Below are 27,883 nucleotides of genomic sequence, written 5' to 3'. Positions count from 1 at the left end.
AACATAACAGCAGGACCGGTACAATAGACTACACTTACTCACCAGTGTTTCACAAATATACGAATTACATTCAGGAAATACAAAAAGCATAAAATCTGATACAAAATTGGTGAATTCCCGAAAGACGAGGCTTGGTGGCTCCTTTCGAGCCCGACAAAGCGAAAAATAGCAAAAAGTGGTGGAAAAATCTTAACCCAGGGCTATGCTCTCGAAATAAGCTACCACTGTGGCTCCTATTTACAATTTTACATTTTATTGAAATGACGTCACTTTTAGGGGGTTTGTACTTGCGGTTTTGTTATCGCCAGCCGGTAGTTCGGGAACGTCTGGAGCTCTTCGAGTGCCGTTTGGAGCCCACGGACCACGGAGGTAGTAAGATGGCGGCCACCGGAGTTGATGAGGTAGCCGGAACATGATTTTCGGCAGCGAACGCCGAAAAATCGTGGCAAAGCCGGCCACTGGGAACCAATATGGCGGCTCCTGTTGAACCCACAGCATACGGCGGTCGACGATGGTAGCCAGCGACGTAACAAGCATGGTTTCGTATATCTCCTACTCCCAAAAGGGGGGGGGGGTTCTGGCGGAGAGCGCGCTGGTGTTTCGCGCTTCTAACGGTTCGAAGGCGATTCTGGGTGGTTTGGCCGTCACCGTCGCTCTGGCCATCGAGGCGGTACCGTCTGCTGGGAAAAAGCTCAAAGCAAAGAAAAAGGCCCAATCCTTGGACCTAACCACAAATTAGACCCCTGTGACGTCACATTCCTTACGACCTGACACACTTTTCACAATTATACAATATAGGTTACCTTTTTCTTATTGTTTTAACGTGTTTGTTGTTGTCTTCTAACTGTTCTTCTCTTGTTTTGCGTGTAATCTAACAATGGATCTAACAGTTTAACATTTAGTTTTAGGATAAGTTTCTAACACATACTAACAATTTACATACTTTTGCATGATTTTAACCGTTACTAACACATTTTTAACCATACTAACATTAACACAGATAGTAGGTCGAACTAACAAACGTTTATAACTTTATCCTATTATAAAGAGAGAAAAAACACTAAATTAAAACATTTACACCACATGAGGTTTCTGCAATATAACCTCAACATTTAGGGAAATACACTACACACGCGCGCACTACTATTTCTTTCAGAAATCACCAGAAAAGAGAGCTGCATTATGGAATGCTAGCCTATTTATAGGGAATCAAAGATTTGCATACTAATGCAAATCTATGCTTTCCGTGTTTTTAAAATCGGAATCTGCCTGTACTCTGTTATTTGGGCGACACCTGTGAGTTGGAGCCTGAGGAACGAACCGGTTCAAACTGCTCGAATATGAACTGACACTCGAGCATGACAGATCGCCGTGAGAGTGGAGTGGCACTTTCTCATGCATCAAGTCACTGCATGAGTGCCGCTCACTCCATTTGTTTTAGTGACTATGTTGGAATAAGGGCGTGTTAGGTTCGGGAAAAGGATATTTTGGTCTTGCGGTGGAGCCGACAAGTTAAATTTGGAACCGACGGTTACAATACCCCGTCGTCCCTCCTGAAAAATGAAAGAATTTTCATTTTTGGTCAAAGTCTAATCAGGTGAATCAATGAAGTTTTAATCGAAATTATGATTTTCGAATTTATGATCTTGAATAGGCCCTTTTGATATTGCTTGTTCATCTTCTTCGCTCATGCGAAGAAGCAAAGCACTCATAAAAGTAACTCATTCTCTGTTATGAACTGAACAACATCGTTTACGTTTGTTTACGTTTCGACACTAAACTATCGGCTCGCGAAACCGTAATCCGTGTTTACTCGAAGCTATCGCGGACACTTTTCGATGTGAAATCCGGCGCAAACTGGAACAAAATCGTGTCCGCCCGTAGGAAGTTCCCGGGATGTTAACGGGTCATCGATTCGCGGGTCACTTTTCGGTCATATTTCTCTCGGACTGTTATTGAATCGGGGGGAGAACTTTCTCCAGGGGAGGCAATTATGCATACCAGGTAAGAGTAATAATTTTGTAAACAAAAGTCTCGACGAGTTAAATTTGTTATTCTATTTTTAGCATCATCACACCATTGATGGACATCCGCGTCCGGACATCTGAATGGGTGAGTAAATATTCAATTAACGACTGACATGAAGATATTTCATAATCAGTTTCGGTTTTAGGATCGGCCAAACAACCGTCCACCGAATGAGGGTATCTGCGATGGGATCTTTTCGTTCGCCAACTCATTTCGCCGAGCTGGTCCCGATCGCCGATGTGAATCGCCGGACATGACCGCTACTCTTCCTGAGTTTGGGCTGTCGGCTTCAAAGGAACGGGACGTTTGACTCTTCTTCAAGGATAACTCTCAGGCCATTCGGGTGACCCGAGAAAACTGAATCGTTTGATTACTCTCGCTGTATTTTCAGGAGACAATGATTCAAAATAAAGAAGGGTTGGTCGGGGGTGCTTTTATTGCTTTTAGGGAAGAAATTTTCCCAAGTTTACGGGGGTGGTTGTGCCTCGGGGCTACAAATTATTAATGAGATAAGATGCTGTCGGAGAATCGCTTGAATGCTGAGGCAAAGGTTTGTATCGAGGTTTGTATGGACATTTTTAATCGGGTTCACTAACGATCGCGGAAATTAGCTTTCGCGGAAAATCGTGAATTCGGTAATCATAACGTGTCGTGATTGATTCGATCCTACGATTGAATCTCTATTTTGGACCATTTACCGACGGATATGGTGCAGGTTGATCATTCGGCCACGGTTGCCGGACGATCGGTCTTCTACGAATCGAAGACTGGCATATTACGTTTTATTCTTGTTTTACGGGTCTCGTTTTGCGGTTTGAACCAACGAAACGGATCGTTGTCAATCGTTTTGATCAATCTCGTCGATGAACGAACGAATCGTTCTCGGGATTGCATTAGACTCCGAAAGTGTTTCTCAACGGTTGTTCTACGGATCATCATTCGTATTTGACTATTTCAGTCGACATAGGCAAACCAGAACTACCTTTAACTACGCGTACGCGGCAATTTTCTAAAATTTGTTATCCTAAACGGCGATTATCGAACAGAATTCGAAACGAAAATAAATTAAAAGCGACTATTTGTTGCAAGCGCATTTGAAAATTCCTACTATGAGCTCCAGCATTTCGTAATGCAAAATTTGTTATTCTAGGACAGGCTACGAACAGGCCTGGATGTTCAAAACCCAGTTCTGGACACATTCAAAGAAAATCTTCGTTAGGAGAACGAAGCAAATAACTAAAACAGGCCACTGTTTTTTCTCGTTCCCTCCGGGGGGAAATGAAAGCTTTCTGTCATTTTTCGTTGGGCGCCAATTTGTAACTCTTTGGCTCAGGGATTGTGGATCTTAGGGTCGTTTATAGCATGACTTGGCTCTCACATCTTTCAAGGAGGACGAACATAACAGCAGGACCGGTACAATAGACTACACTTACTCACCAGTGTTTCACAAATATACGAATTACATTCAGGAAATACAAAAAGCATAAAATCTGATACAAAATTGGTGAATTCCCGAAAGACGAGGCTTGGTGGCTCCTTTCGAGCCCGACAAAGCGAAAAATAGCAAAAAGTGGTGGAAAAATCTTAACCCAGGGCTATGCTCTCGAAATAAGCTACCACTGTGGCTCCTATTTACAATTTTACATTTTATTGAAATGACGTCACTTTTAGGGGGTTTGTACTTGCGGTTTTGTTATCGCCAGCCGGTAGTTCGGGAACGTCTGGAGCTCTTCGAGTGCCGTTTGGAGCCCACGGACCACGGAGGTAGTAAGATGGCGGCCACCGGAGTTGATGAGGTAGCCGGAACATGATTTTCGGCAGCGAACGCCGAAAAATCGTGGCAAAGCCGGCCACTGGGAACCAATATGGCGGCTCCTGTTGAACCCACAGCATACGGCGGTCGACGATGGTAGCCAGCGACGTAACAAGCATGGTTTCGTATATCTCCTACTCCCAAAAGGGGGGGGGGGGGGTTCTGGCGGAGAGCGCGCTGGTGTTTCGCGCTTCTAACGGTTCGAAGGCGATTCTGGGTGGTTTGGCCGTCACCGTCGCTCTGGCCATCGAGGCGGTACCGTCTGCTGGGAAAAAGCTCAAAGCAAAGAAAAAGGCCCAATCCTTGGACCTAACCACACATTAGACCCCTGTGACGTCACATTCCTTACGACCTGACACACTTTTCACAATTATACAATATAGGTTACCTTTTTCTTATTGTTTTAACGTGTTTGTTGTTGTCTTCTAACTGTTCTTCTCTTGTTTTGCGTGTAATCTAACAATGGATCTAACAGTTTAACATTTAGTTTTAGGATAAGTTTCTAACACATACTAACAATTTACATACTTTTGCATGATTTTAACCGTTACTAACACATTTTTAACCATACTAACATTAACACAGATAGTAGGTCGAACTAACAAACGTTTATAACTTTATCCTATTATAAAGAGAGAAAAAACACTAAATTAAAACATTTACACCACATGAGGTTTCTGCAATATAACCTCAACATTTAGGGAAATACACTACACACGCGCGCACTACTATTTCTTTCAGAAATCACCAGAAAAGAGAGCTGCATTATGGAATGCTAGCCTATTTATAGGGAATCAAAGATTTGCATACTAATGCAAATCTATGCTTTCCGTGTTTTTAAAATCGGAATCTGCCTGTACTCTGTTATTTGGGCGACACCTGTGAGTTGGAGCCTGAGGAACGAACCGGTTCAAACTGCTCGAATATGAACTGACACTCGAGCATGACAGATCGCCGTGAGAGTGGAGTGGCACTTTCTCATGCATCAAGTCACTGCATGAGTGCCGCTCACTCCATTTGTTTTAGTGACTATGTTGGAATAAGGGCGTGTTAGGTTCGGGAAAAGGATATTTTGGTCTTGCGGTGGAGCCGACAAGTTAAATTTGGAACCGACGGTTACAATAGCTAGAGCACACTTCTAGCTTTGTGATGCATGTAAAGAAGATTGTCTAGAAGCGGCTTGAAACGCAGAAAAATGCGAAAACGGGAGAGACAGAAATTTTTGTCGTCGTTGTTCACGAGTACTGGTGCTCTCGCGCTTGGAAACCGTTTCGAGGAAGACGGCTGCAGGAAAAAAAATGTTATGACTTTTATTTTTCGAACAGTTTGAGTTTGGCTGGGCCTATGATGTTCGTGTGGAAAAATGTCAAATGTACAGCCGGTAACCGTTTTTCCAGTACATTTCTCATCCCTGCACATTTAAAAGTATTTAATTCCTTTATATGGGGTTTGACAGCAAACACACTCATTCCAGTGAGCCACTCTTACCGTTTATCACAAATACATTCATAAACATCTGTCACTTCGCGAAACCCCTGTGCTTTTGTTTTTGGCGGGAACATATTTTCTTTTGTTTTGCCTTGCGACTGCCACTGCGGCGGTATTCCTTGCGAGCGTACGATCGCCGCCAGACTCTAATAAAAGATAAGCGCGACAATATTATTCGTGGTGTACAGTAGACGTTCGCTCGGTGCAAATGGTTTAACTGCAATGCTTTTAAAGTGCAAGTGCAAAATCAAATGTCAACAGCGATGCGATGTTTTTTGCATGCACTTTTGTTGCAGTGCGATGATTTCTGAATGCACATTGGTTGCATTTTGTAGTGACTGACAGTTCTTTGACGTCTGTCAGTTGTTGCAGTTATCGAATTTCATTCGTTAAGTGAAACATAAACATGTTGCTGTTATCGAACGTCTACTTATTTTGAATACCTAATAGGGTGACGTTGGATATTATTGGCAGGTTTGTTCTCTCCCCGTCGTCGGGGGTTTTTGTCGGCCAAAATGCCTGCAACATTGCCATATCATTCAGCTTACTTTGGAAGGATTTGAGGCCAACTTTGAGTTCAATAGGTTTCTAAAAACCTCCCGTGACGAAGAGAACAAAACTGCCAAAAATACGACGTAAGTGAATTTTAAATATCTTTTTGCAATTCAGCACTATGAAATTTGATTTATACTTGCCGTATCATAACGGACTAGTTTATCGTACTATACCAAACAATTGCAATATGAATCACAATGCAACAACTGATTTCGGTTGTATTATGAATCATAATGCAATTGTTTGATCCACAACCAGAGTTGTCACGGCAAGAGCTTGCCAAATTGTCACGGTTATGGTACAGCTTGCTTGATCAAAATTTAGTGTCTAGCATGATAGAACACATGACTGTTCTCATCGAACCACCGCGAAGCACGATGGTACTGATAAAAATGATCATATTCTAGTGATTTGTTTTGCAACTCGTCGCAAAAATCGATTTTTGAGGCGCACATTTAATCCAGAGTTGATGTACACGTGCTGTAGTCCCATGTACGAGAGCCTCATTGCAAGCAAGCTCCCAGGAGCACAGTACATTTTGAGACTGAAAGTTGTGTGCCTCATTTTTCTCAAGATGTGTCTCATGAGCTTCGTCTCATGCGCCGATTAAATTAGAAAATTTTACGGTAAAAATTTCCTAAACGAATGAGAATTGAAACCTTAACCTTTGCATTGAGAGTCCCTAGTCGTATCGCATAGACCAACCAGACACTTGTGTTCTGTATGGAAAAAAAGTTGTTGAGGTTCTTCGTTACCAAGCAGTTGTTTTTCACCTTAGATACCAACAGCTCACGCAGCGCATGAGACGAGCTCCCCGGGAGCTAGGTGTCTAGCTCGCACCCACCAGATTTTCGTGAGCCTCTTAGCAGCGCAGCACACTGCGATTTTGAAGTGCTGGGAGACAATTTGGTGGGAGGCTCGCTGTCACATTTACACTCCCGTTCAAAAGTTTGGGGTCACCCCCTCAAAAGCATGTCATTTTTTTTAGGCCCATATCTCCGCCAATTTGCGTCCGATTTCAAAACCCTAGGTTTCATTCAAAAGATAATTAGTCAAAGAAACTTTGAACATGATTTAGAAGACACTTTTTCAAAAAATTGTGTATGTAAACTTAACCCAAAGTTGCTAAATTCTCTAAAAAATGAATATAAACTTACGGCAGTGTCGCTGGAAGTTGGGTCGACCAAATTTTAAGATGAGAGCGGTAATATGACCCATTTTCTATTAGCTTTCAACTGCTTTTTACAGAACTTAGCTAAAAAATCTAGAAAAAAAGTTATTAGGTAAATTAAACCTTGATGTCATCGACCAAAGGTTTGGGGTCACCCCCCAAAATGCTGAATCGGTCAAAAGTTTGGGGTCACTATCGTAAAACATGGAAAAGTGATTTGTTGATATCTTCGTCATCTTTCATTCAATTTTAATTCTTCTTGGCTTATTTGAAACAAAATGAATAATACTTACTGCATAGACATTGAACCACACATATTTTTTGAAATTTACATACTAAAACTTAACGTAAAGTTGCCACATTTTTTGAAGCGTGGTAAAATGTGCTAACTTTACTTAACATTTTTATATACAAAAATCGTTAAATACGTTAAGTTGAAGACATCGAGCGTAAATTTAGTTAATTATCTTTGAAATGAGCCAAAAATAATTAAAATTTAACTATAGATGACGAAGATATCACCAAATCACTTTTCCATGTTTTACGAATGTGACCCCAAACTTTTGGCCGATACATCATATTGAGGGGTGACCCCAAACTTTTGGTCGATGACATCAAGGATTAATTTACTTAATAACTTTTTTTCTAGATTTTTTAGCTAAGTTCTGTAAAAAGCAGTTGAAAGCTAATAGAAAATGGGTCATATTACCGCTCTCATCTTAAAATTTGGTCGACCCAATTTCCAGCGACACTGCCGTAAGTTTATATTCATTTTTAGAGAATTTGGCAACTTTGGGTAAACGTTTACATATAAAATTTTTTGAAAAAGTTTCTTTTAAATCATGTTCAAAGTTCCTTTGACTTATTATCTTTTGAATGAAACCTAGGGTTTTGAAATCGGACGCAAATTGGCGGAGATATGGGCCTAAAAAAATGACATGTTTTTGAGGGGGTGACCCCAAACTTTTGAACGGGAGTGTATGTACACATGAGCAATGGGAAACTCTGATTTAATCCCATTTTTTTTCATTATGAATATTCTTGCCTTTTTCGAAGATATTCGATGACATTGAATCTAGATAGGTCGAAATTACATTTTTGTAATTACGTTCCTAATGTGCTTACTTTTCAAACGGTGAAAAGGCAGCGAATTGGCCTACTTTTCCAAACTTTAAAAAGTGTGCCGAAAAGTTAGTACAACGTGCATCGTATTAACGCATTTTTATATTAAAATCCTAATTTTTTTGCATGGGCCGTAACGCGCGATCATATTTTCTTTTTCTTTAGAACATTGTGAACGGAACCTAAACATTTTTAAAATAAAGTATTAAAAACACCAACGAATAGAATAAAAGTAGAATAAACTGTTTTTATTAAGGGATTTCAGTTTGTAGTCCAACTTGAACTTTGCTGTGGTTTTCATTGAATGTACACAGTTCAAAATTTTAAACATATTCGAAAAATGGTCTGAACTCTCAGCATCTCACGACAAACATATTTTCAAAAACTCACTATCAAAATGCAACTCTAACAGGACGATTATTTATTCGAAGGCGATTATGGATATCAAAATATAAAATCAACATTGAGAGGCAAATTCGAACACCAAATGTTGTGGAACGATCATATGTAGTAGGTACTAAATCGTAGATCTTCGATACTAGCGTTGGGTAAAACACCAACAGTTTAGGTAGATCATTATTGTTAATTTCCTTCTGTATCCGAAAAAAATACCCAGCAATTCCGCTTTTCCTGCTAAAATTTTAGCGGATGTTTTGTTGTTGTTACTCCATACTGCATATAACGGGCATTTCAAAATATCGGCGGCTTAAAATGACGTTTCCATTGGAAAGTCACTGGAATGATATGGGAAATTTCGTTAAGCTTGGCTTAGCGTAAGCCGTCGCCTTTATTTGCTAAACCGGTGTGAAGAAATGCAAATTTTTAAACCTGGCTTAAGAATTTGGCTTAACTTTAAGTGTGGTTTAAGATAAACCAGGCTTAGGTCGTTAAGCCGGCTAGGTGAAGAAATTGGCCCTGAGTGTAGTTGCGCCAAGCTGCTCTTCCGTTGGTAGGGCCACTGCTTACTGCTGCGTGTAGTCTTGAGCCACTTCTACGTTACGCAGCTGCTCGATGTTGAGCCGCGGCGTTCGACTTCGACGCGTGGTGATAACTGTCGAAAGTTTTGAGCGCATGCATACAGCGACTAAGTAGTGATCCGAATTTATATTCGCACTGCGGTATGTGCGGACATTGGTTATATCCGAGAAGAATATACCGTCGATTATAACGTGGTCGATTTGGTTTTCTGTTTGATGGTCGGGTGATCTCCAGGTGGCTTTGTGGATATCTTTGCGGGGGAAGAAGGTGCTTCGGACTACCATACCATGAGAGGCTGCAAAGTATACGCATCACCGGCCGTTATCATTCGTGCAGGCTGTTTCGCCCAATTACCGGTCTGTACATTTTCTCCCTTCCTTGCGCGTTCATGTCGCCGACAACGATTTTCACGTCACGCGGCGAGCAAGCATCGTACAGGGGATAGACAAAATGATCGGGACAGGCAAAATTTTCACTTTTCAAAAATTATTCATGTAGCTGTAACTTTTCGATAAGTGCATCCAATATTCTCAAATTTTAACTTACAGTAGATCAACTAGTTGTGTATCAGTGGTCAAAATTTGGAAAAGATCGGGCTATTCAGAACAAAGTTATAAAGATTCTAGAAAAAGGTATTATTTTTCGATAGCTAATTTTGAGCTGTTATATCTCCGGAATCAATTAACCGAATACAATGAAATTTTAACCATTTATGACTTCTATGATGAGCTTCAAAAAACGGTTTACTTAACTTGAAATTTTTAATAAAAGAAAAAGTTATAGCGTTTTAAATTATTGTATGGTTTTTTAGGTAATTGGTCTATTTTTAATATTCATCCCATTACTTTTTTCAATTCATTGCCGGCTATGTTGCTTCCTTCCTTTAAAACACATTTATATCCGAGTTAATTGGAAGGTATTTAAATGTACTATAATTAGCATCTTGAATTTTGAAACGATATTGAAGTTTTGGATAATTAGGTGTTATATTAGAAAAAAAATCTAATCGTTATAATTTTCCCCCCTGTTAAAAATTTTAAGTTAATGTTTTTCAAAGCTTATTATATAAGTCATAAACGCTCAAAATTTCATTACATTCGGTTCATTGATTCCGGAGATATTACAGGTCAAAGTTTTTTTTCCTTTTCATTTATTTTAAAGGCTCATGCGTGCATGGCACATAACGGAGCCGAATCGTAATAGTAAACAATATAATTATTACAAAGAAAGATACTTAAAAAAATAACTTTTGCGTGCTGTCTTTTTCGGCACCTCCGTCGATGATGTTCCCGCAGTAGCAAACTGGGCGCGACGATCGGCCGCTTCCTGCTTGATCACCGCTTCCAGAATTGAGCTCGTCCATTTCGTCAAAGTAGCCAATGCTTTTTCCTGTCTCATCCGTTGTTCTTCCGCTTCTTTTTGAACCCTTCTTTGCCGTTCTATTTCTTCCTGTTGTATTGCAAATGCGACTGTTTGCGGTATTGCTTCTTCCTGAATTATTTCCTCCTCTATAATTACAATATCATCCGACAATGCTGCACTTCCCGATTCTACGACCTCAGCGAAGGAAACTGGCTTCTACTTCTGTTTCTGCTTCGGCTTCTTCGTACTCCTTTTTGGACAAGCCGCCTTGAAATGCCCTTCCTGGTTACACAAAAAAACATTTCTCCTTTAATCCGTCGTAGAAGACCCTCACTCTCCATGAGCTTATCTCCAGCGAAGGAGGGATTTCTTTTCCGATTTCCAAATACACTCCCCTAACACCGGTGCATAGGTGGTCGAGACCCAGACCGGCGGGAAACTTTTCTCGCACAGTTTTGCCAACATTTCCGTACTCGGTGAGAACTGCTGCTACGACGTTGTCATGCACCTTCGGAGGGAGATCGAACAGTCGGACGTAAGCAACGTTGCTCCCCGCTGTAGTCACGTGAACGTCCGCTGCTTTTCCATCGGCATATTAAAATTGATTTAATGTATCCTCCATCGCTTCCCGTGTTTTGTATTTAATACAAAGCGATTTTTGCTGTGGAAGTTTATAAACCACTTCCATTTGCATAAGATCCGCGTGAATCCGTTTTGTGAATTCCGCTATTTCCACCCACGACGGCGGCGAAGACCCCGTGAGGAACCGAAACTGTAAAGTATTCGAGAATACTTCCATCGCGCACAGGCTTTGTTTTCGCAATCAAATGTGCGCGGACCGAACCAACAATAGCAGCACCGAACAAAGGGCAACTACTGTTTATTACTCCGACGGAGAGCACACTGTCGATGCGTCTGATGCAGACTACAACACAAAAGTAACTGAGATCAAAGTTTGATATCAGATAATTATCATATTTTTTAGAATCGTTTTAACTTTGAGTATAATAGTCCGATCCTTTCCAAATTTTGACCACATACACAACTAACAACTTACAGTAAAAATTTGAGAATGTTTGATGCACTTTTCGAAAAGTTACAGCTACTTGAACATTTTTTGTCTAACCGCGCTTAGAACGCTTCTTTACCGTCATCAGGTCTCCTTTCGTGTGGGCAGTGGACGTTGATGATGCTGTAGTTGAAGAAAGGGCCCATAACTCTTAACATGCACATCCTTGCGTTTATCGGCTGCCACCCGATCACATGTTGTCGCATCTTGCCCAACACTATGAATCCTGTTCCCAGTTCATTAGTGGTGCCACAGCTTTGGTAGAAGGTAGCCGCTCGATGCCCGCTTTTCCACACTTTCTGTCCAGTCCAACAAAGCTCCGGCAACGCCACGATGTCGAAGTTGCGGGGACGTAGTTCGTCGTAAATTACCCTGTCACATCCTGCGAAACCTAGTGACTTGCAATATCATGTTCCAAGTTTCCAATCGTAGTCCTTATTTCGTCGCGGGGGTCTTTGCCGATTGTATCGAGTCGTATTTTCTCCTATGTTATTCGCAATGGGGATTTTTACGGGTGGCTTATTGGGTCTACGCCAACACTCCTGTCCCACCGGAGGGCCATCGTGCCAGTTCTGTTTAAAGTCCCAACCAACACTGGGACGACCACGCTGATAGGGCTATCACCTTGGATCTTACTGGGCGTGGTGCAGCGTTTCTTACTCAGCCGCTGGATGCTAGAACAGACGCTGTTTGAGTCGCACCTCCTTGGTGAACAGACGCTCGGGTCGTACCTCCTCAATCTAGCTGAAGTCAAAAGGACAACAGTGCCCAGGCTGCACTACCAGCTAAGCACACAACTCTTAGCTGGCGGTCTTTGTCATCATTTGACCCATGGAAGCATGAGGTAGGAACTTGTGAGGACCAGAGCTATGTTGGACGCTTATCGACTCATAGTTTTGCAGTCCGACAGGCATGGTACAGTTTATCTTATAACTATGATTCCTTCAATCAGTTAAGAAAAAAGGCAAACGTAGATCAAAACTATACATATGGAAGTCCATTTTAAGTTTGTATTAAACTTCTTGATATTTTTGTCATTTGTCAACCCCTTCAAACAATCTGTGTACGACTTTGTTACAACTATTTTTTCAATGATTGACCTCCATTTAAGGTGAAACGGGACGCCGTGTTGTTTTTCCTATCTTGCCTCTCTTTCTAACAATTTGCCTCGCGATTTTGAAGATGGTAATCTCGAGTTCTATCGCACTGAAGATGCTGAAAACAATCAGCATATGCACTCCAAGTGAGCATACACAGTGATAGGTTTTTGTTGCAAAATATGAAGTAGAATCTGAGATTACCATCTTAGTAGCAACAGAACAATGGCGGATATTTCCCCGATCGTCCCGTCCGCCCTTAATTCTCGAAAGATCAATCATAGAAGATTCCAAATCTGGCCTTGAATCTTTTAAACAAACTGGAATCAACTTTGTAAATTGGGACATAAATTTCCATACACCAATAAACGCTTAAAAGTATGCAATGCCATTGTGATTTCATATAATTAATTCTGTTGTGTTCAAAATTTATAAAACATTCAGAAACAACCTAAAAATGAGAGTTCATCATGAATAGCAGGTAATTATATGTTGATGTATCGTTCAAAATATATTTTTACAATGATAATGATTTTTGATAGCTAAACTCATTGTTTTTTTTTCAGTCAGTACTCAACAAACTCATTTTATATGTAGAATTTTGAAAACAATCCATATTTAACCATAAAATTTTAATCTTCTATATATATAAAAGTCAATGTATGTATGTTTGTATGTTGATTTGTATGTTTGTATGCATGTATGTATGTATGTATGTATTTTCCAGCATAACTCTGGAGTGCCTCAACCAATTTCAACCAAATTTGGTATACACATTTGTTAGGTTAAGGAGGTGGTTATAAGGGTATTGGAATTCAAGATGGCGGCTCGGGTTCCAAAATGGTGGCCAAAACGTCAGAATGCATGCTATTTAACGGTAAATATGTTACGAATACTATGCGATATGGGTATCTATCGATCGGGCTTGATGAGTAGAAGTCAAAAATGAATATCCGACGCCATTTTTAAATCCAATACGGCGGACTATGAATCCAACATGGCGGACCATAATCCAAGATGGCGGCCATGGAATGGTGGTTTGAGCTATGATACCATACAATATGGGTATCTATCAAGCGGGCTTGACGAGTGGAAGTCAAAAATAGATATTTGACGCCATTTTGGAATCCAAGATGGCGGACTATAATCCAAGATGGCGGTTTGAGCTTTGATAACATGCAATATGGGTATCTATCAATCGGGCTTGACGAGTAGAAGTCAAAAATAGATATTTGACGTCATTTTGGAATCCAAGATGGCGGACTATAATCCAAGATGACGGCCATGGAATGGTGGTTTGAGCTATGATACCATGCAATATGGATATCTATCGATCGGGCTTGACGAGTAGAAGTCAAAAACAGATATTTGAGGCCATTTTGGAATCCAATATGGCGGACCATACTCCAAGATGGCGGCCATGGAATGGTGGTTTGAGCTATGATACCATGCAATATGGGTATCTATCAATCGAGCTTGACGAGTAGAGGTCAAAAATAGATATTTGACGCCATTTTGGAATCCAAGATGGCGGGCTATAATCCAAGATGGCGGCCATGGAATGGTGGTTTGAGCTATGATACCATGCAATATGGGTATCTATCAATCGGGCTTGACGAGTAGAAGTTAAAAATAGATATTTGACGCCATTTTGGAATCCAAGATGGCGGCCATGGAATGGTGGTTTGAGCTATGATACCATGCAATATGGGTATCTATCAATCGGGCTTGATGAGTAGAAGTCAAAAATAGATATTTGACGCCATTTTGGAATCCAAGATGGCGGACCATAATCCAAGATGGCGGCCATGGAATGGTGGTTTGAGCTATGATACCATGCAATATGGGTATCTATCGATCGGGCTTGGCAAGTAGAAGTCAAAAATAGATTTGACGCCATTTTGAAATACATGATGGCGGACTATAAATCCAAGATGGTGGACCATAATCCAATATGGAGGCTATGGAATGGTGATTTGAGTTATGATAACATGCAATACGGGTATCTGTCGATCGAGCTTGACGAGTGGAAATCGAAAATAGATATATGACGCCATTTTGAAATCCAAGATGGCGGACCATAATCCAAGATGGCGGCCATGGAATGGTGGTTTGAGCTATGACACCATGCAATACGGGTATCTTCTGATCAGGCTTGACGAGTAGAAGTCAAAACTAGATATTTGATGCCATTTTGAAATTCAAGATGGCAGACCATAATTCAATATGGCAGACCATAATCCAATATGGCGGCCATGGAATGGTGGTTTGAGCTATTATACCATGCAGTATGGGTGTCCATCGATCGGGCTTGACGAGTAGAAAACAAAAATCGATATATGATGCCATTTTGAAATTCAAGATGGCGGACTATAAATTCAAGATGGCGAACCTCAATCCAAGATGGCAGCCATGAGCTATGATATCAATCGATCCAGATGCGTAGAAGTCAAAAATCGACATTTGACGCCATTTTGAAATCCAAGATGGCGGCCATGGAATGGTGGTTTGAACTATGATACCATGCAATATGAGTATCTATTGATCAGGCTTGACGAGAAGATGTAAAAAATAGATATTTTACGTCAATTTGAAATCCTAGATGGCGGACCATAATCTAAGATGGTGGCCATGGAATGATGGTTTGTGCTATGATACCATGCAATGTGGGTATCAATCGATCGGGCTTGATGAATGTAAGTCTAAAATCGATATCGAACGCTATTTTGAAGATCAAGATAGCGAACCGTAAAACATTCGTTTCCCATAAAATATATAACCACTTCTGGCAATTTATTGCGTTGCAACAGTATGGAGGACTGAGGAACATCGGCGGCAGAAAGCCGCAGAAAGGGTTTGGTAAAAGTCTACGCTCCAAACAAATTTTCAAATTTTTGTATGGTCAAAAGTCTACGAGGGAGGAGGGGGTGGTTCTGAGTTGGCCAAATTTTAGTCTACGTGGTTCATGAACAGTCCCATACTAAGTATGCTTTGGAATTCTGGATTTTTGGCAGTATTTTCAAATGGCTTTTATATCACCTGGAATCTCTTTATTTTCAGCATGATCTTGCGGAACACCGGCATGTTTACCCATTCGGCTATATGGGACTTCGCATTTGCTCCAGTCTCCCTCAAAAACTAAACCCGAGCAAAGCCGGGCAATTCAGCTAGTCTAATATATTCCACAAGACTTCTATCATCATGTTCATACTCCTAAGATTTGAAGTTGTAAGTGTTTGGTTTATTATTTGGAAGTATTGAAGAGATTTTGTGTTTTGTATGTACGAAAAATTAATGGCAAGTAGATTTCGTGTTAGAAATAGGTATTCCCCCCAGTAGTCTCCCACTTCGCATACAGCTAGGACAGGCAAAATCACCTTAAACGCTGCATATCTCCCACCGAACTTCCACAACCCACCGCCAGAAGTCGAAGACGATGCAGCTATGGGCGGCCATAAGGGGTGGCGTAATGGGGCCATTACGAAGGATGCACTTCAAAAAGGCAATGACCGAGGGCCGAGGTCATGGACCTTGAAGCCAAAGTCTTTCACTTACCCGGTGATTGTTAGCCAAGTCAGACGAAAAGTTAGTAGTCGGAAAGTTTCAAAGCGAACTCGATAGAGAGCCAAGTTGAAGAGTTAGAAGAGGAGTGAAGTGGAGAGAAAGTGCGAAAAGAGGACATCAGGTAACGGAACTCAACCACCGACGTCAGCTTGTTCCCTTACACCGATACTTGTCCGTCTATTTTATTAGGACCCCGTAGTTTTAGTGTGAAGCCTGCAAAGGTTTCCCCTTCGCCCTACCACGTCCTGGTGCTTCAACCGGGTAGATTCCGGCAGCGTTGTTGGCCGAAGGCCGATCCGCCCAAAGATCGGCAGCCTAGGACGTGTACCCGAGCAGGAGAAAACAGCTGAAGAATAACAAACTCAGGTATGGAAAAACGAATACCTACAACCTGAATGAGGTATTAAGAAGCCCCGCATAAGAGGTAAAATACCTTAATTAATAACTGATGGGTTTCCTGTGCATAACACGCAAATAATGACTTCAGGTATGGTAATACCTAAATAATAATCGGCGATTTTTCCATACAAATAGTTATTTTTCCATAATTGAATAATACCTCAATCAGTCCTCAAAACCAGAATAATAACTCGTTGAGGTTTTCTATCAATACCTACAAAATACCAAAATAAGTTATTTTCAATACCTGGACAACCGACCAATACCTGGTTTTGGTATGATACCTGCCTTTGGTATGCTCCAGTTATGTGTCAGTTATTCATTCCTCCTCGGGTAGGCGGGTCCATTCAGCTGCAGCTGTACCCCAAAGCCACCCAGAGGCAAGAGACGCGGCCAGACGTGGCCTGAAGAACCTGCGGTACCACGTGCGCCGAAGGGAGGAACGCCGGCGACCGGTGGTGAGGAGAAAGGAGGTTTGCTGCGGAGGAAAGGGGCCCCGAATATTAGGAAAAAGGTTAGATAGAATATAAGAAAGTGGGGAGGAGTGTAGAGGAGAAACAGGAGAAGAAGCAATAAAGTGTGCACAGTGTCCAGAAACCAGAAATATAGGCCTTGTTGTAACGAAGTGCTTGTGTAGCTACCTAACTATAGTGCGAGAATTCCCTGTCCTGCGATAAACGTAGGTGAGCGTGCCGACCCTGAGGCAGTTGAATCGGGGAGTCTCTAAGACGCTCCCGATTGGCTGACCCGATACTTACAAAGTTGTGATGATTTTTTTCTGTATTTGATGTGTTTTTCAGGGCACTAGCAAAGTTACCTCAAAATGCAAATATGATTCTCGCGCAAATGAAAAATTAAAAGTCACCCAATATATTTGAAATTATCGAATCTTTCAATTGCAATTGATAACTGATACTTCAGTACTAGTTTTAAAATTATAAAACTAGGGGGTATACTGTTACATGGAAAAATATTAGGAAAATTTGCGGAAAAACTATCAAAGTTACCTCTTTTTACGGTATCATTCCCCGGGCTTGTAACTATGGCCTTTGATACAGTGGCCTATACGGAACACGAACTGTAAGATTCTCATTTATTAGAGTTACCTCCCACCTAGGGGATTAGGAATTTCCATGTTTTCTTACAGGAATTAGATTTGCTATTTACGAACATTCATGAAGACTTCTGAGTAACTGAATCTTTATGTCCATTGTGGAAAAATGAGGCATATCACACAGCAGTTGAATATTCTTTGTTTGTACAGGAAAATAATAGACCTGATGAATATGAGTATGAAGAGGAGTTTCAATATCATTCAGCGAATTACAATACCATAAAGCATAAAATTAACGCTATAGATTGGCAATCTATTCTTAAGAATGAAGAGAATGTAGAGAACTCTGTGGATGTTTTTTAAAAATTACGGTTTCGAATTGTGTCAGACTAAGTGCCATTGAAAAAAAATAAGGCGGTTTGATAACACAAAAACACCTGTCTGGTTCAACGCGCAAATAAAAAAACTTAAAAAATCGTAAGCAAAAAGCACACAAAAAGTACAGGAAAAATAGTAATAATGAAAATTTGACAAACTATTTACAAATTTGCGATGAAATTAAATCTGGCTATTAATTTTGCTTTTGAGGAGTACAATTCAAAAACTGAGCTTGGCATAAAATCCAATCCGAAAAACTTTTTCAACTACGTAAAATCCAAACTTAAAACAGACAACTTTCCATCAAAAATGCATCTTCACGAAAATGTTGGCAATAACTCAGACGAGATATGCAATTTGTTTTTTAATTTTTTTCAACAGAATTATACGACTTTTTCTGAAGAAGATCGAGATCGAAATTATTTTGACTTCCTTCCAGAACTCGAGAGAAACATTGGAGTTAATCATGTAAAAGTACAAGAAATCTTAGAAGGTTTAAAAAATATGGATGCTTCCAGAGGTTCAGGACCTGATGGAATTCCACCTGTATTTTTGAAAAACTTAGCAGTTGAATTAACAGCGCCGCTTTTCTGGCTTTTCAATATGTCCTTAAAGTCTGGCAACTTTCCTAAGCTATGGAAGATTTCGTACTTGGTACCTATTTTTAAAAGCGGCAGAAAATCAGACGTAAGCAACTATCGAGGGATTGCCATTATCTCTTGTATTCCCAAACTGTTTGAAGCAATTATCAATGAGAAATTATTTGAGCAAACCAAAAACAGAATAACGAATATGCAGCACGGATTTTTCAAAGGGCGCTCAACCAATACTAATTTAATTGAGTTCGTTAACGGCTATGGACAACGGAAACCATATTGAAGCTCTCTATACCGATTTCAGTAAAGCTTTTGATCGAGTGGATATACCTATGCTGCTTTTTAAATTACACAAATTGGGAATCGAATTAAGCCTCCTCAACTGGATCATTTAACTAACCGGCAACAAATAGTCAGATTTAAAGGAAAAAAATCCAAACCAATTAATGTAACATCAGGAGTACCTCAGGCTCTCACCTAGGCTCACTTCTTTTCATATTATTTGTCAATGACATTTCTTTAATACTAAAAAATGTGAAATTTCTTATTTATGCGGATGACATGAAGTTGTATTTAGAAATACGAAACGAAGAAGATGTTCAGATGTTCCAAGAAGAAATTAACATTTTCTCCATTTGGTGTCAAAAGAGTCTACTGAAACTAAACGTACAAAAATGCAAATCGATTGCCTTTACTAGAAAACGAAACACACCAGACATAATAATATCTCTAGGCAATGAAGAAGTAGAAAAGTGTGAAATCATAAGAGATTTAGGAGTTGTATTAGATACCAAGCTATCATTTATCGACCATTATAACACAATCATTAGCAGAGCAAATAACATGCTTGGATTTATCAAGCGTTTCAGCTACAATTTTTATGATCCATACATGATTAAAACTTTATACATTGCATATGTGAGATCAATACTGGAATATTGTAGCATAGTTTGGTCACCATATTCCATTACACATGAGGAACGAATAGAATCTGTACAAAAGCAATTCTTATTGTTTGCACTCCGTAAATAAGGCTGGACAAGATTTCCTCTTCCTTCATACAAAGCCCGTTGTATGCTAATCAACATACAAACATTGAAAGAGCGCCGTGAATTTGCGATGATTTCGTTCATTAATGATTTAGTTTTTCATCGAATAGATTCAGCTGAACTGTTATCCAAACTCAATTTTTACATACCATCTCGACCATTACGAAACCGAAATATTTTCATTGCCAACAATCATCGCACAAACTATGCCAAATTTGGTCCTTTATATCGAATGATGGGTTTTTTCAATAAACATTCTGAGGCTATAGACTTTACATTAACAAAAGATAAATTAAGAAAATATTTCAATGCTATCCGATAAACACGATACGCAAAAATAGCTCTAAATAGTTGATATAAGTGAATACTCTATGATATACATTATGTATTTCTAAATTTAAGACAAACTGGTCTACTCATGATTGACGACAAATAAATATATAAATTGTCATTTGTCTAGACAGAATTAGGAATTTCCATGTTTCCCTACAGGGAGTAGCAATTGTCACCTGTCTATAGACAGAATGGAGGATGCAATAAATGTAAATTACCTCCCATGGTAAGGAAACATGGAAATTTCTAATTCTGTCTACTAGATAAGGTGGGAGGTAACTCTAATAAATGAGAATCTTCATGTGAGCTGCAGTCTCACGTTCCGTTCTTTGGCTGATCCGTCAGCTTCCCAAGTTGCATTTACTATCCTTTTATTATGGATTTGTGACGGAGATTGCCAAACAAGTCTTGGCACAATGAACACCCTGGTGATAAAGAAGTAATAGAGGAAGAAAAGTAAAGAAGCAGAAGGAGAAAATAGAAGATAAATAAGAAGAGGATGGAGTTTTCGCCTATGGAGATCCTGCCCGCATGTTCCTCAATGTCATACATGTCGTCCATCTCGACCAACGGCTGCAACAATGAGCTCACAATTAGATAGACTTTCATTAAATTTTAATAAAAATTTAGAGCACGAAATTAATACCGCATTTTCTTTTTCAATAAAATGTAAGGCCGGCTAAACCTAAATTGTTGAATTTATTCTCAAAAAAATACTTTTTCCCACCATTTTGTTTTTGCATTGTCCGCCTTGCCACCAAGTATTGACGAGAAGATTGTCCGGGAGAACCACATTGGAAATGTGAATAGAGTGTTTATAATTCCTGTTCCATTGACTTTCCTATGGGTCAGGGGTTCCCAATACGCTTACAGTTAGTATCAAACCATCCAATCGTTACTGCTATCGTTGTAAAATAATTAATAGCTTGAAATTATTGAAGAGTTCCAATATTATTATTCTATTACAGATTGACAAAAAGCCAATGTACGCCTCTATTCATGCTAGCGTATCGTGACAGGAATGCTGGAGCTGTCATTCACACCCATAGCCAGTCTGCCGTGATGGCCACTCTCTTGTAAGTATTTAACACACATAGCATATATAAGTTTTTTTAATAGTCTTTATTGGTATCTCAATCAATTTTTACAATCTTCAATTTAAACTAGGTGTTCTGTGTATCCTAATATGGTAAAATAAATTTGAGCTATTATCAATATTAATTAATAACATATTACATTTCATTTGCTGTAGCAGTTAAGATTTTTTGCAGGCTTTATTTTTCACCTGCGTGTCAGAAATACATTTTTTAACTTATCCTAACTCTAACCTAACTAAAACTTATTATACAAAGAACCAATCGTAGCAGTAGAAGACTGCAACGATTTTTGATGAAAATTTGCAATGATTTTAGTTGAGTAGAAGAATTTTCCTTTGACCTCCCAATATCTCCTAAAACCCCAAACGTTCCGTAAAAGTCCCCAACTTTCGTAAAATGTCCAATTTGTTGCTTAGATTTCCTCATGTCGCTATTTCCCATAAAAACCGATGGCTGTGACTTCCGAGGCTTCGCTGGGAAAATTTCTGGTCAGAATGAAAAACATCAATTTACCTTTCTAAAAATGTTACTCTAAATCTTTCCAATCCTCTCCGGCACTCCTATGACTCCTTCCTGAAAGTCAAATATGCTAACGTTACGTTGATACATTTCCAATGCTTCTCTGTATCCTTCCAATCCCATCAACTTATCCTATGATTCCACTCCTGAAAGTCAAATCTACACCGTTCGCTACCGTTGCTGCTGTTGTTGGCTGTTGCTGTCTGCTGCTGTTTTTTGCTGTTGGGATTGAAGGACGTTCATCTTTTGCTGCACCATAGGTTTTTCTACAAGTCATTGTACTGTATCGAAATCCTGCCTTTACGTTGATTACTCTAATTTCTTTGTTTTTCTTGCGCCACTTGTAAAATTATTAGTTTGAATATTATGTTATTTTGCGAGGGGGTAGTGTTCACGATACATTTCTTTCTTTTAACTGCCTTAAGCTCTTTCAATTATGGCTAGTATTGACAGTAACAACACCTCTGCGAACTTGTGTATGCCCGGAGTTGTTTTGAAGTCGGCTCTGTTGCCCGGAAACTGTACATTTCTTGTATAAATGGTCAGAGCATTTGTGCAAGGAAGCTTGAAAAACTAAGTGAGTTGCGTGAAATTCTATCTTTATCAAATGTCGATGTATTTTGCATAAGGGAGACGTGGCTGAACGAGAGGATTGATGAAAGTGTTGTAAATGTCAGTGGATACCAGATTGTAAGAAATGATACATAGAGTTGGACGTATGGGGGGTGGTATTGTTGTTTACGTAAAAAAGGATATCAAGCTGAAAATTTTGCGTAAATCTGTGTATGAAATAGGCAACACTGAGTTCAAATTGCTAGAACTTTTTATCAATGAGAAAACATTACTTCTAGGGGTGATACACAAATTATGTCATTCAAAAATTGACCTCTTTCAACCCCCCTCCCCCCTATGTCACACTTTTTGTATGGGACCTCAATTTTTTTTGTAAGGGTAGTAACGCTCTGCAAACCCCCCCCCCCACCACCCTAAAAACGTGACGTAATTTGCGGTGTGAATATGGTATAGACTAAAATCAAATTTATTTTCTTGGGGATTTCAATACTAACATGTTGAATAGTAGTGCGCCTAAGACCAAAAAACTCATCGGTTCTTTAGAGACCCATGGTTTACTGCATCGGTAAAGAACCCACTTATTTCCACGAAAACGGAAATTCTCAGCTAGACCTTATTTTAACAAATGATCAATCAACAGTTCTTCGTTTTAATCAGATTGAGGTACCTGTTTTTTCTCATCACGACCTCATATTCGCTTCCTTAAGTTTTTCAAGACAAAATGAAATCAATTCTTATCAATATCGTGATTACAACAAAATTAATGCAGGAGACCTTCAAAATACTTCCAGTCCACTTGATTGGTTCCAGTTTTATCAGATTGACAACCCTGAGTTGCTTGTAGACTTTTTTTTAGTTCGGCAATTATCAGTTTGCACGATGCTTTCGTACCATTGAAAACTGTCCGTAAACGAAGTAAATCTAATCCGTGGTTTAATCATAATATTGCAAAAGCAATCATAGATCGTGATCTTGCCTTCTCAACCGGATCAAGCTGGAGAACTTTCATTCAAGAATTGGCCTGATTCCATATTGAGGAGGAGTGTTGCGGAATGGCAATATGCAATCGAGGCAACATAAGCATAGTAACATAAGCCTAGAAACATAAGCATAGCAACAGATGTTATTGTGTAGTAATAATTAATAATTAGTTTTTCAACCGCCATTACGTACAGACGTGTATTATTCCAAGACTTCAAATCCCCAACGATTCCTTAAAATCCCCAACTTCTTTTAAAATGTCCTTAGATTTCGCAAAGGCGTCATTGTCCACGAAGACCCTCATGATTCCTAAGTTTCCTTCAACACCCTCAATATGTTCTTCAAATCCCCAACGATCTCCGAAAATCCCCAATGGTCCGTAAAAATCCTCAACTTCTCCTAAAATGTCCAACTTATTGCTTAGATTTCCAAAAGGCATCATTTTTCATGAAGACTCTCATGATTCCTAAGTTTTCATTAACACCCTCAACATGTTCTTCAAATCCCCAACGATCTCTAAAAATCCACAACTTCTCCTAAAATGTCGAACTTGTTGCTTAGATTTCCCAAAGGCATAATTTTCCATGAAGACCCTCATGATTCCCTTTAACACCCTGAATATGTTCTTCAAATCCCCAACGTTCTCCAAAAATCCCCAACGTTCTCCAAATACCCCCAACGGATTTTATGGGACAATCTCCAACTTGTTGCTTAGATTTCCCAAAGGCATAATTTTCCATGGAGACCTCATGATTCCCTTTAACACCCTGTATATGTTCTTCAACAAAAATTTCCAAAAATCCTCAACTTCTCCTAAAATGACCAACTTGTTGCTTTGATTTCCCAAAGGCATCATGTTCCATGAAGACCCTCATGATTCCTAAGTTTCCATTAACACCCTCAACATGTTCTTCAAATCCCCAACGATCTCTAAAAATCCACAACTTCTCCTAAAATGTCGAACTTGTTGCTTAGATTTCCCAAAGGCATCATTTTCCATGAAGACCCTCATGATTCCCATTAACACCCTGAATATGTTCTTCAAATCCCCAACGTTCTCAAAAAAAAAAACACACACACACACACACACACACACACACTCCCCAACGGATTTTATGGGAGAATCCCCAACTTGTTGCTTAGATTTCCCAAAGGCATCATTTTCCATGGAGACCTCATGATTCCCTTTAACACCCTGAATATGTTCTTCAAATCCCCAACGTTCTCCAAAAACAAAAACAAAACACACACACACACACACACACACACACACACACACACACACACACACACACACACACACACACACACACACACACACACACGCACACGCGTCCACCGCCGGGGACTAGACCGAGTATATCGCGGAGAAGCACCGGAACTTGGTCGTCGGGGCGCCTGTGAACCGGAAGCCAGTCTCCAACCGGAATCGCAGGAGAGACCTCGGCACCTGTCCGGGAAGAAACGGTTTCGGAAGATGTTCCACTGCCGGGGAAGTCTTTGTCGGCGTAGGGTAGATCCACCGTCGGGGACTATCCGAGTCGTGCGCGAAAAACTGGAGTGCTAAAACGGCACCGTTCCTCGGAGAAACTCAGTATGATCCGAAGTACTTGTTGGTGATATTAGAATAACAAATTTGGTGTATGTTTGTGCTAACTGTGTCGCGGAATGGCGATAGGTTAGGTACGAACACGAGAACGACTAGAATAACAAATTTTAATTTTAGAATAACAAATTTGGTGTATGTTTGTACTAACTGTGTCGCTGAATGGCGATAGGTTAGGTACGAAAACGAGAATGACTAGAATAACAAATTTAGAAGCGACAAAAAGTGCATGAGCACAATAGCAGAAGAGCGCATTGCCCCCCCCCCTGAAGCAGTCGCATATCAGTGGTACCAGGGGGATCGAGGCGTCAAGGTGTAGCAGAGTTTTTCCAATCGGTTTTCTCGACACAGGTCCTTACAGGTCATGGTTGCTTCCGACAGTATCTACACCGTTTCGGGCATGCGGATTCTCCCGAATGCCCAGTGTGCAATGGTTTAGAGGAAACGGCGGAACACGTTTTGTTCGTGTGCCCGCGTTTTCGCACAATGCGTGACCGCATGCTTCCCACATGCGGATAGGATACAACTCCGGACAATTTGGCCCAGAGGATGTGTAGGGATGAGTTTGGCTGGAATGCCGTTTCAACGGCTATTATTCATATCGTCTGGGAGCTACAGAGGAGGTGGCGCGTGGACACGGAGAATGGCTAGTCCAGATGCAGTACAAGAGGTGGTCCAGGGGTTCGAAGTCGGCTTCGTAGGTCATACCAGTGCCTCCAACATCAAGGAGTTCCACTTCGACCCGGAAAATGGCCTAACGTTCGACCGCTGGTTTTCGAAGTACGAGGATCTGTTCCGGCAAGATGGCAGAAGTTTGGACGACGCTGCGAAGGTAAAGCTCCTGCTGCGCAGTCTCAGCGTCCCGGTGCACGAAAAGTTCCTGAACTACCTCCTGCCATCCCACCCACGTAATTTCACCTGCGACGTTGTGGCAAAGCTGAAGCAGATTTTCGGCCAACAGAAATCTCTGTTCAGGAAGCGCTACGACTGCCTCAAGCTCGAGAAGAGTGAAGCCGACGACTTCGTTTCGTATGCCGGAATCGTCAACCGGCAATGCGAGGATTTCCAACTGCAGAAGCTCACCGTCGACCAGTTCAAGAGTTCATCTGCGGTCTCAAATCGACGAAGGACGCCGACGTCAGGACTCGACTTCTGTCCAAGCTCGAGTCCGATCAAGCTGACACCATCAACCTGGAAGGCCTGGTCACCGAGTGCCAACGCCTGTCGAACCTCAAGCACGACACGGCGCTGGTGGAGAAGAAACCGACATCTTCAGCGGTGCAGGCAGTACGACACTCAAGAAAGCAGCCGTCCTACCAGCAGAAGTCGTCAGCCGACGGTAAGACACCCCCATCCCCTTGCTGGCAGTGCGGTGCGATGCATTTCGTGAAGGACTGCCAGTTTTCCAAGCACACCTCGAAACAGTGTGGGAAAACGGGCCACACAGAGGGCTACTGTGGTTGCTTTTGAAAAACTTCCACGGAGTTCAGCGGCGAGAAGAAAACTGGTGCGAAGAAGAAGCCATTCAACACGAAGGTCATCCAAACCGTACAGCAGGTTCGTAGCCGCCGGAGGTTCGTCACCGTCATCTTCAACCAAAAATCAGCCAAACTGCAATTGGATTGCGGTTCCGACATCACCGTCATCAGCCACCGAACATGGAAAATGATTGGAGCACCTCCATCATCACCAACCAGCGTGGAAGCATCAACGGCATCAGGGGAACCACTAGAGTTGATCGGCGAATTCACTTGCCCGATAACCGTCGGGGACACCACGTTGGCAACGGTCTGCTACATCACATCGGTTGCAGATCTGAACGTCATGGACTGGGTGGACGCATTCGATCTCTGATCGAAGCCGCTTGCTGCCTACTGCAAACAGGTGAATAGTTCCAATTTCTCGCTCTCCTCTGATCAGCACTTCCTCACGCTATACCCGGAAGTTTTTCAGGACAGTCTGGGTCACTGCACGAAAACCAAGATTTCGTTGGCATTGAAACAACACGCCCAACCAGTTTTTCGACCGAAGCGGCCTGTTCCGTTTCACGCTATCCAAAAAGTGGACGAAGAGCTGGATCGACTCCAACGGTCGGACATCATCACACCTGTGGATTTTTCCGACTGGGCGGCACCTATCGTCGTAGTCAAGAAACCCGGCGGCAAGGTGCGGGTATGTGCCGATTACTCCACTGGGCTCAATGCGGCACTCTAAAGCAACAACTATTCTCTTCCAACGCCGGAGGAGATCTTCAGCAAAGTGTCTGGCAGTCGAATCTTCAGCATCATCGACCTGTCATACGCATACCTGCAGGTGGAGGTCGACGACGAGTCCAAAAATTGCTGACCATCAACACCCACCAAGGCTTATTCCGGTTCAATCGTTTGGCACCAGGTGTCAAATCAGCCCCCGGCGCGTTCCAGCAGCTGATGGCGAAGATGGTAGCCGGTCTACGCGGCGTAGAAGTTTTCCTCGACGACATTCTGGTGCACAGCAAGACGCTCGAGGAACACAACCGAATCCTGCACATGTTCTTCCGGAGCCTGCGTGAATATGGTTTTCACCTGCGAGTGGAAAAATGCCGGTTCTATCAAGATCAGCTCAAACACCTCGGACTAGGGCAGTTCAGACTATAAACTTGTCAAAAATTCAAAGCTCCCATATGTTTATTACAATCCTTGGTGCAAAACCAGAGTCCTGTCAAATTTTCAGCCATTTCGGTGGTGATTTAATGGTGGCCCAAAAGCAAAATAGGTTTATATGGGAATTACTATGGAGAATTCTCAAAAAAGGTTCTCCACGCTATAGAGCATCAATACATGGATGAAGTCATAGGGTCAAAGCCGAATTGAATTCTTCAGACCTCAACGATGAATGTTGCCGAAGACCGCAACTCGTTTCGACTCACGAGACAAAAGTTATTTATCAATAATCGTCCATGTATGCTTGAACAGAGGACCACAGCTCTATCCACACGCTTGACACGCAATCATAGTATGCGTGTTACCTTCTTGCACACCTTGTAGGGCATCGTGTATGAAGATGCGCATG

General features: G+C 41.1%; 1 protein-coding gene across 1 annotated transcript; it reads left to right on the top strand.

Annotated features, from left to right (window-relative positions):
- Nucleotides 1–1,993: 1,993 nt before the first annotated feature.
- LOC134290066 (uncharacterized protein K02A2.6-like) lies at nucleotides 1,994–27,468 on the top strand. The gene is made up of 9 exons (XM_062857055.1): nucleotides 1,994–2,004; nucleotides 2,067–2,112; nucleotides 2,174–2,332; nucleotides 10,930–11,052; nucleotides 25,560–25,839; nucleotides 25,908–26,256; nucleotides 26,323–26,665; nucleotides 26,753–27,004; nucleotides 27,049–27,468. The coding sequence occupies exons 1-9, from the start codon at nucleotides 1,994–1,996 to the stop codon at nucleotides 27,466–27,468; spliced, it is 1,983 nt and encodes a 660-aa protein (XP_062713039.1).
- Nucleotides 27,469–27,883: the final 415 nt, after the last annotated feature.

This window comes from Aedes albopictus, chromosome 1, assembly GCF_035046485.1.
Source record: "Aedes albopictus strain Foshan chromosome 1, AalbF5, whole genome shotgun sequence".
Taxonomy (NCBI): Eukaryota; Metazoa; Arthropoda; class Insecta; order Diptera; family Culicidae; genus Aedes; species Aedes albopictus.
This window is presented reverse-complemented; position numbering and strand designations above follow the sequence as displayed.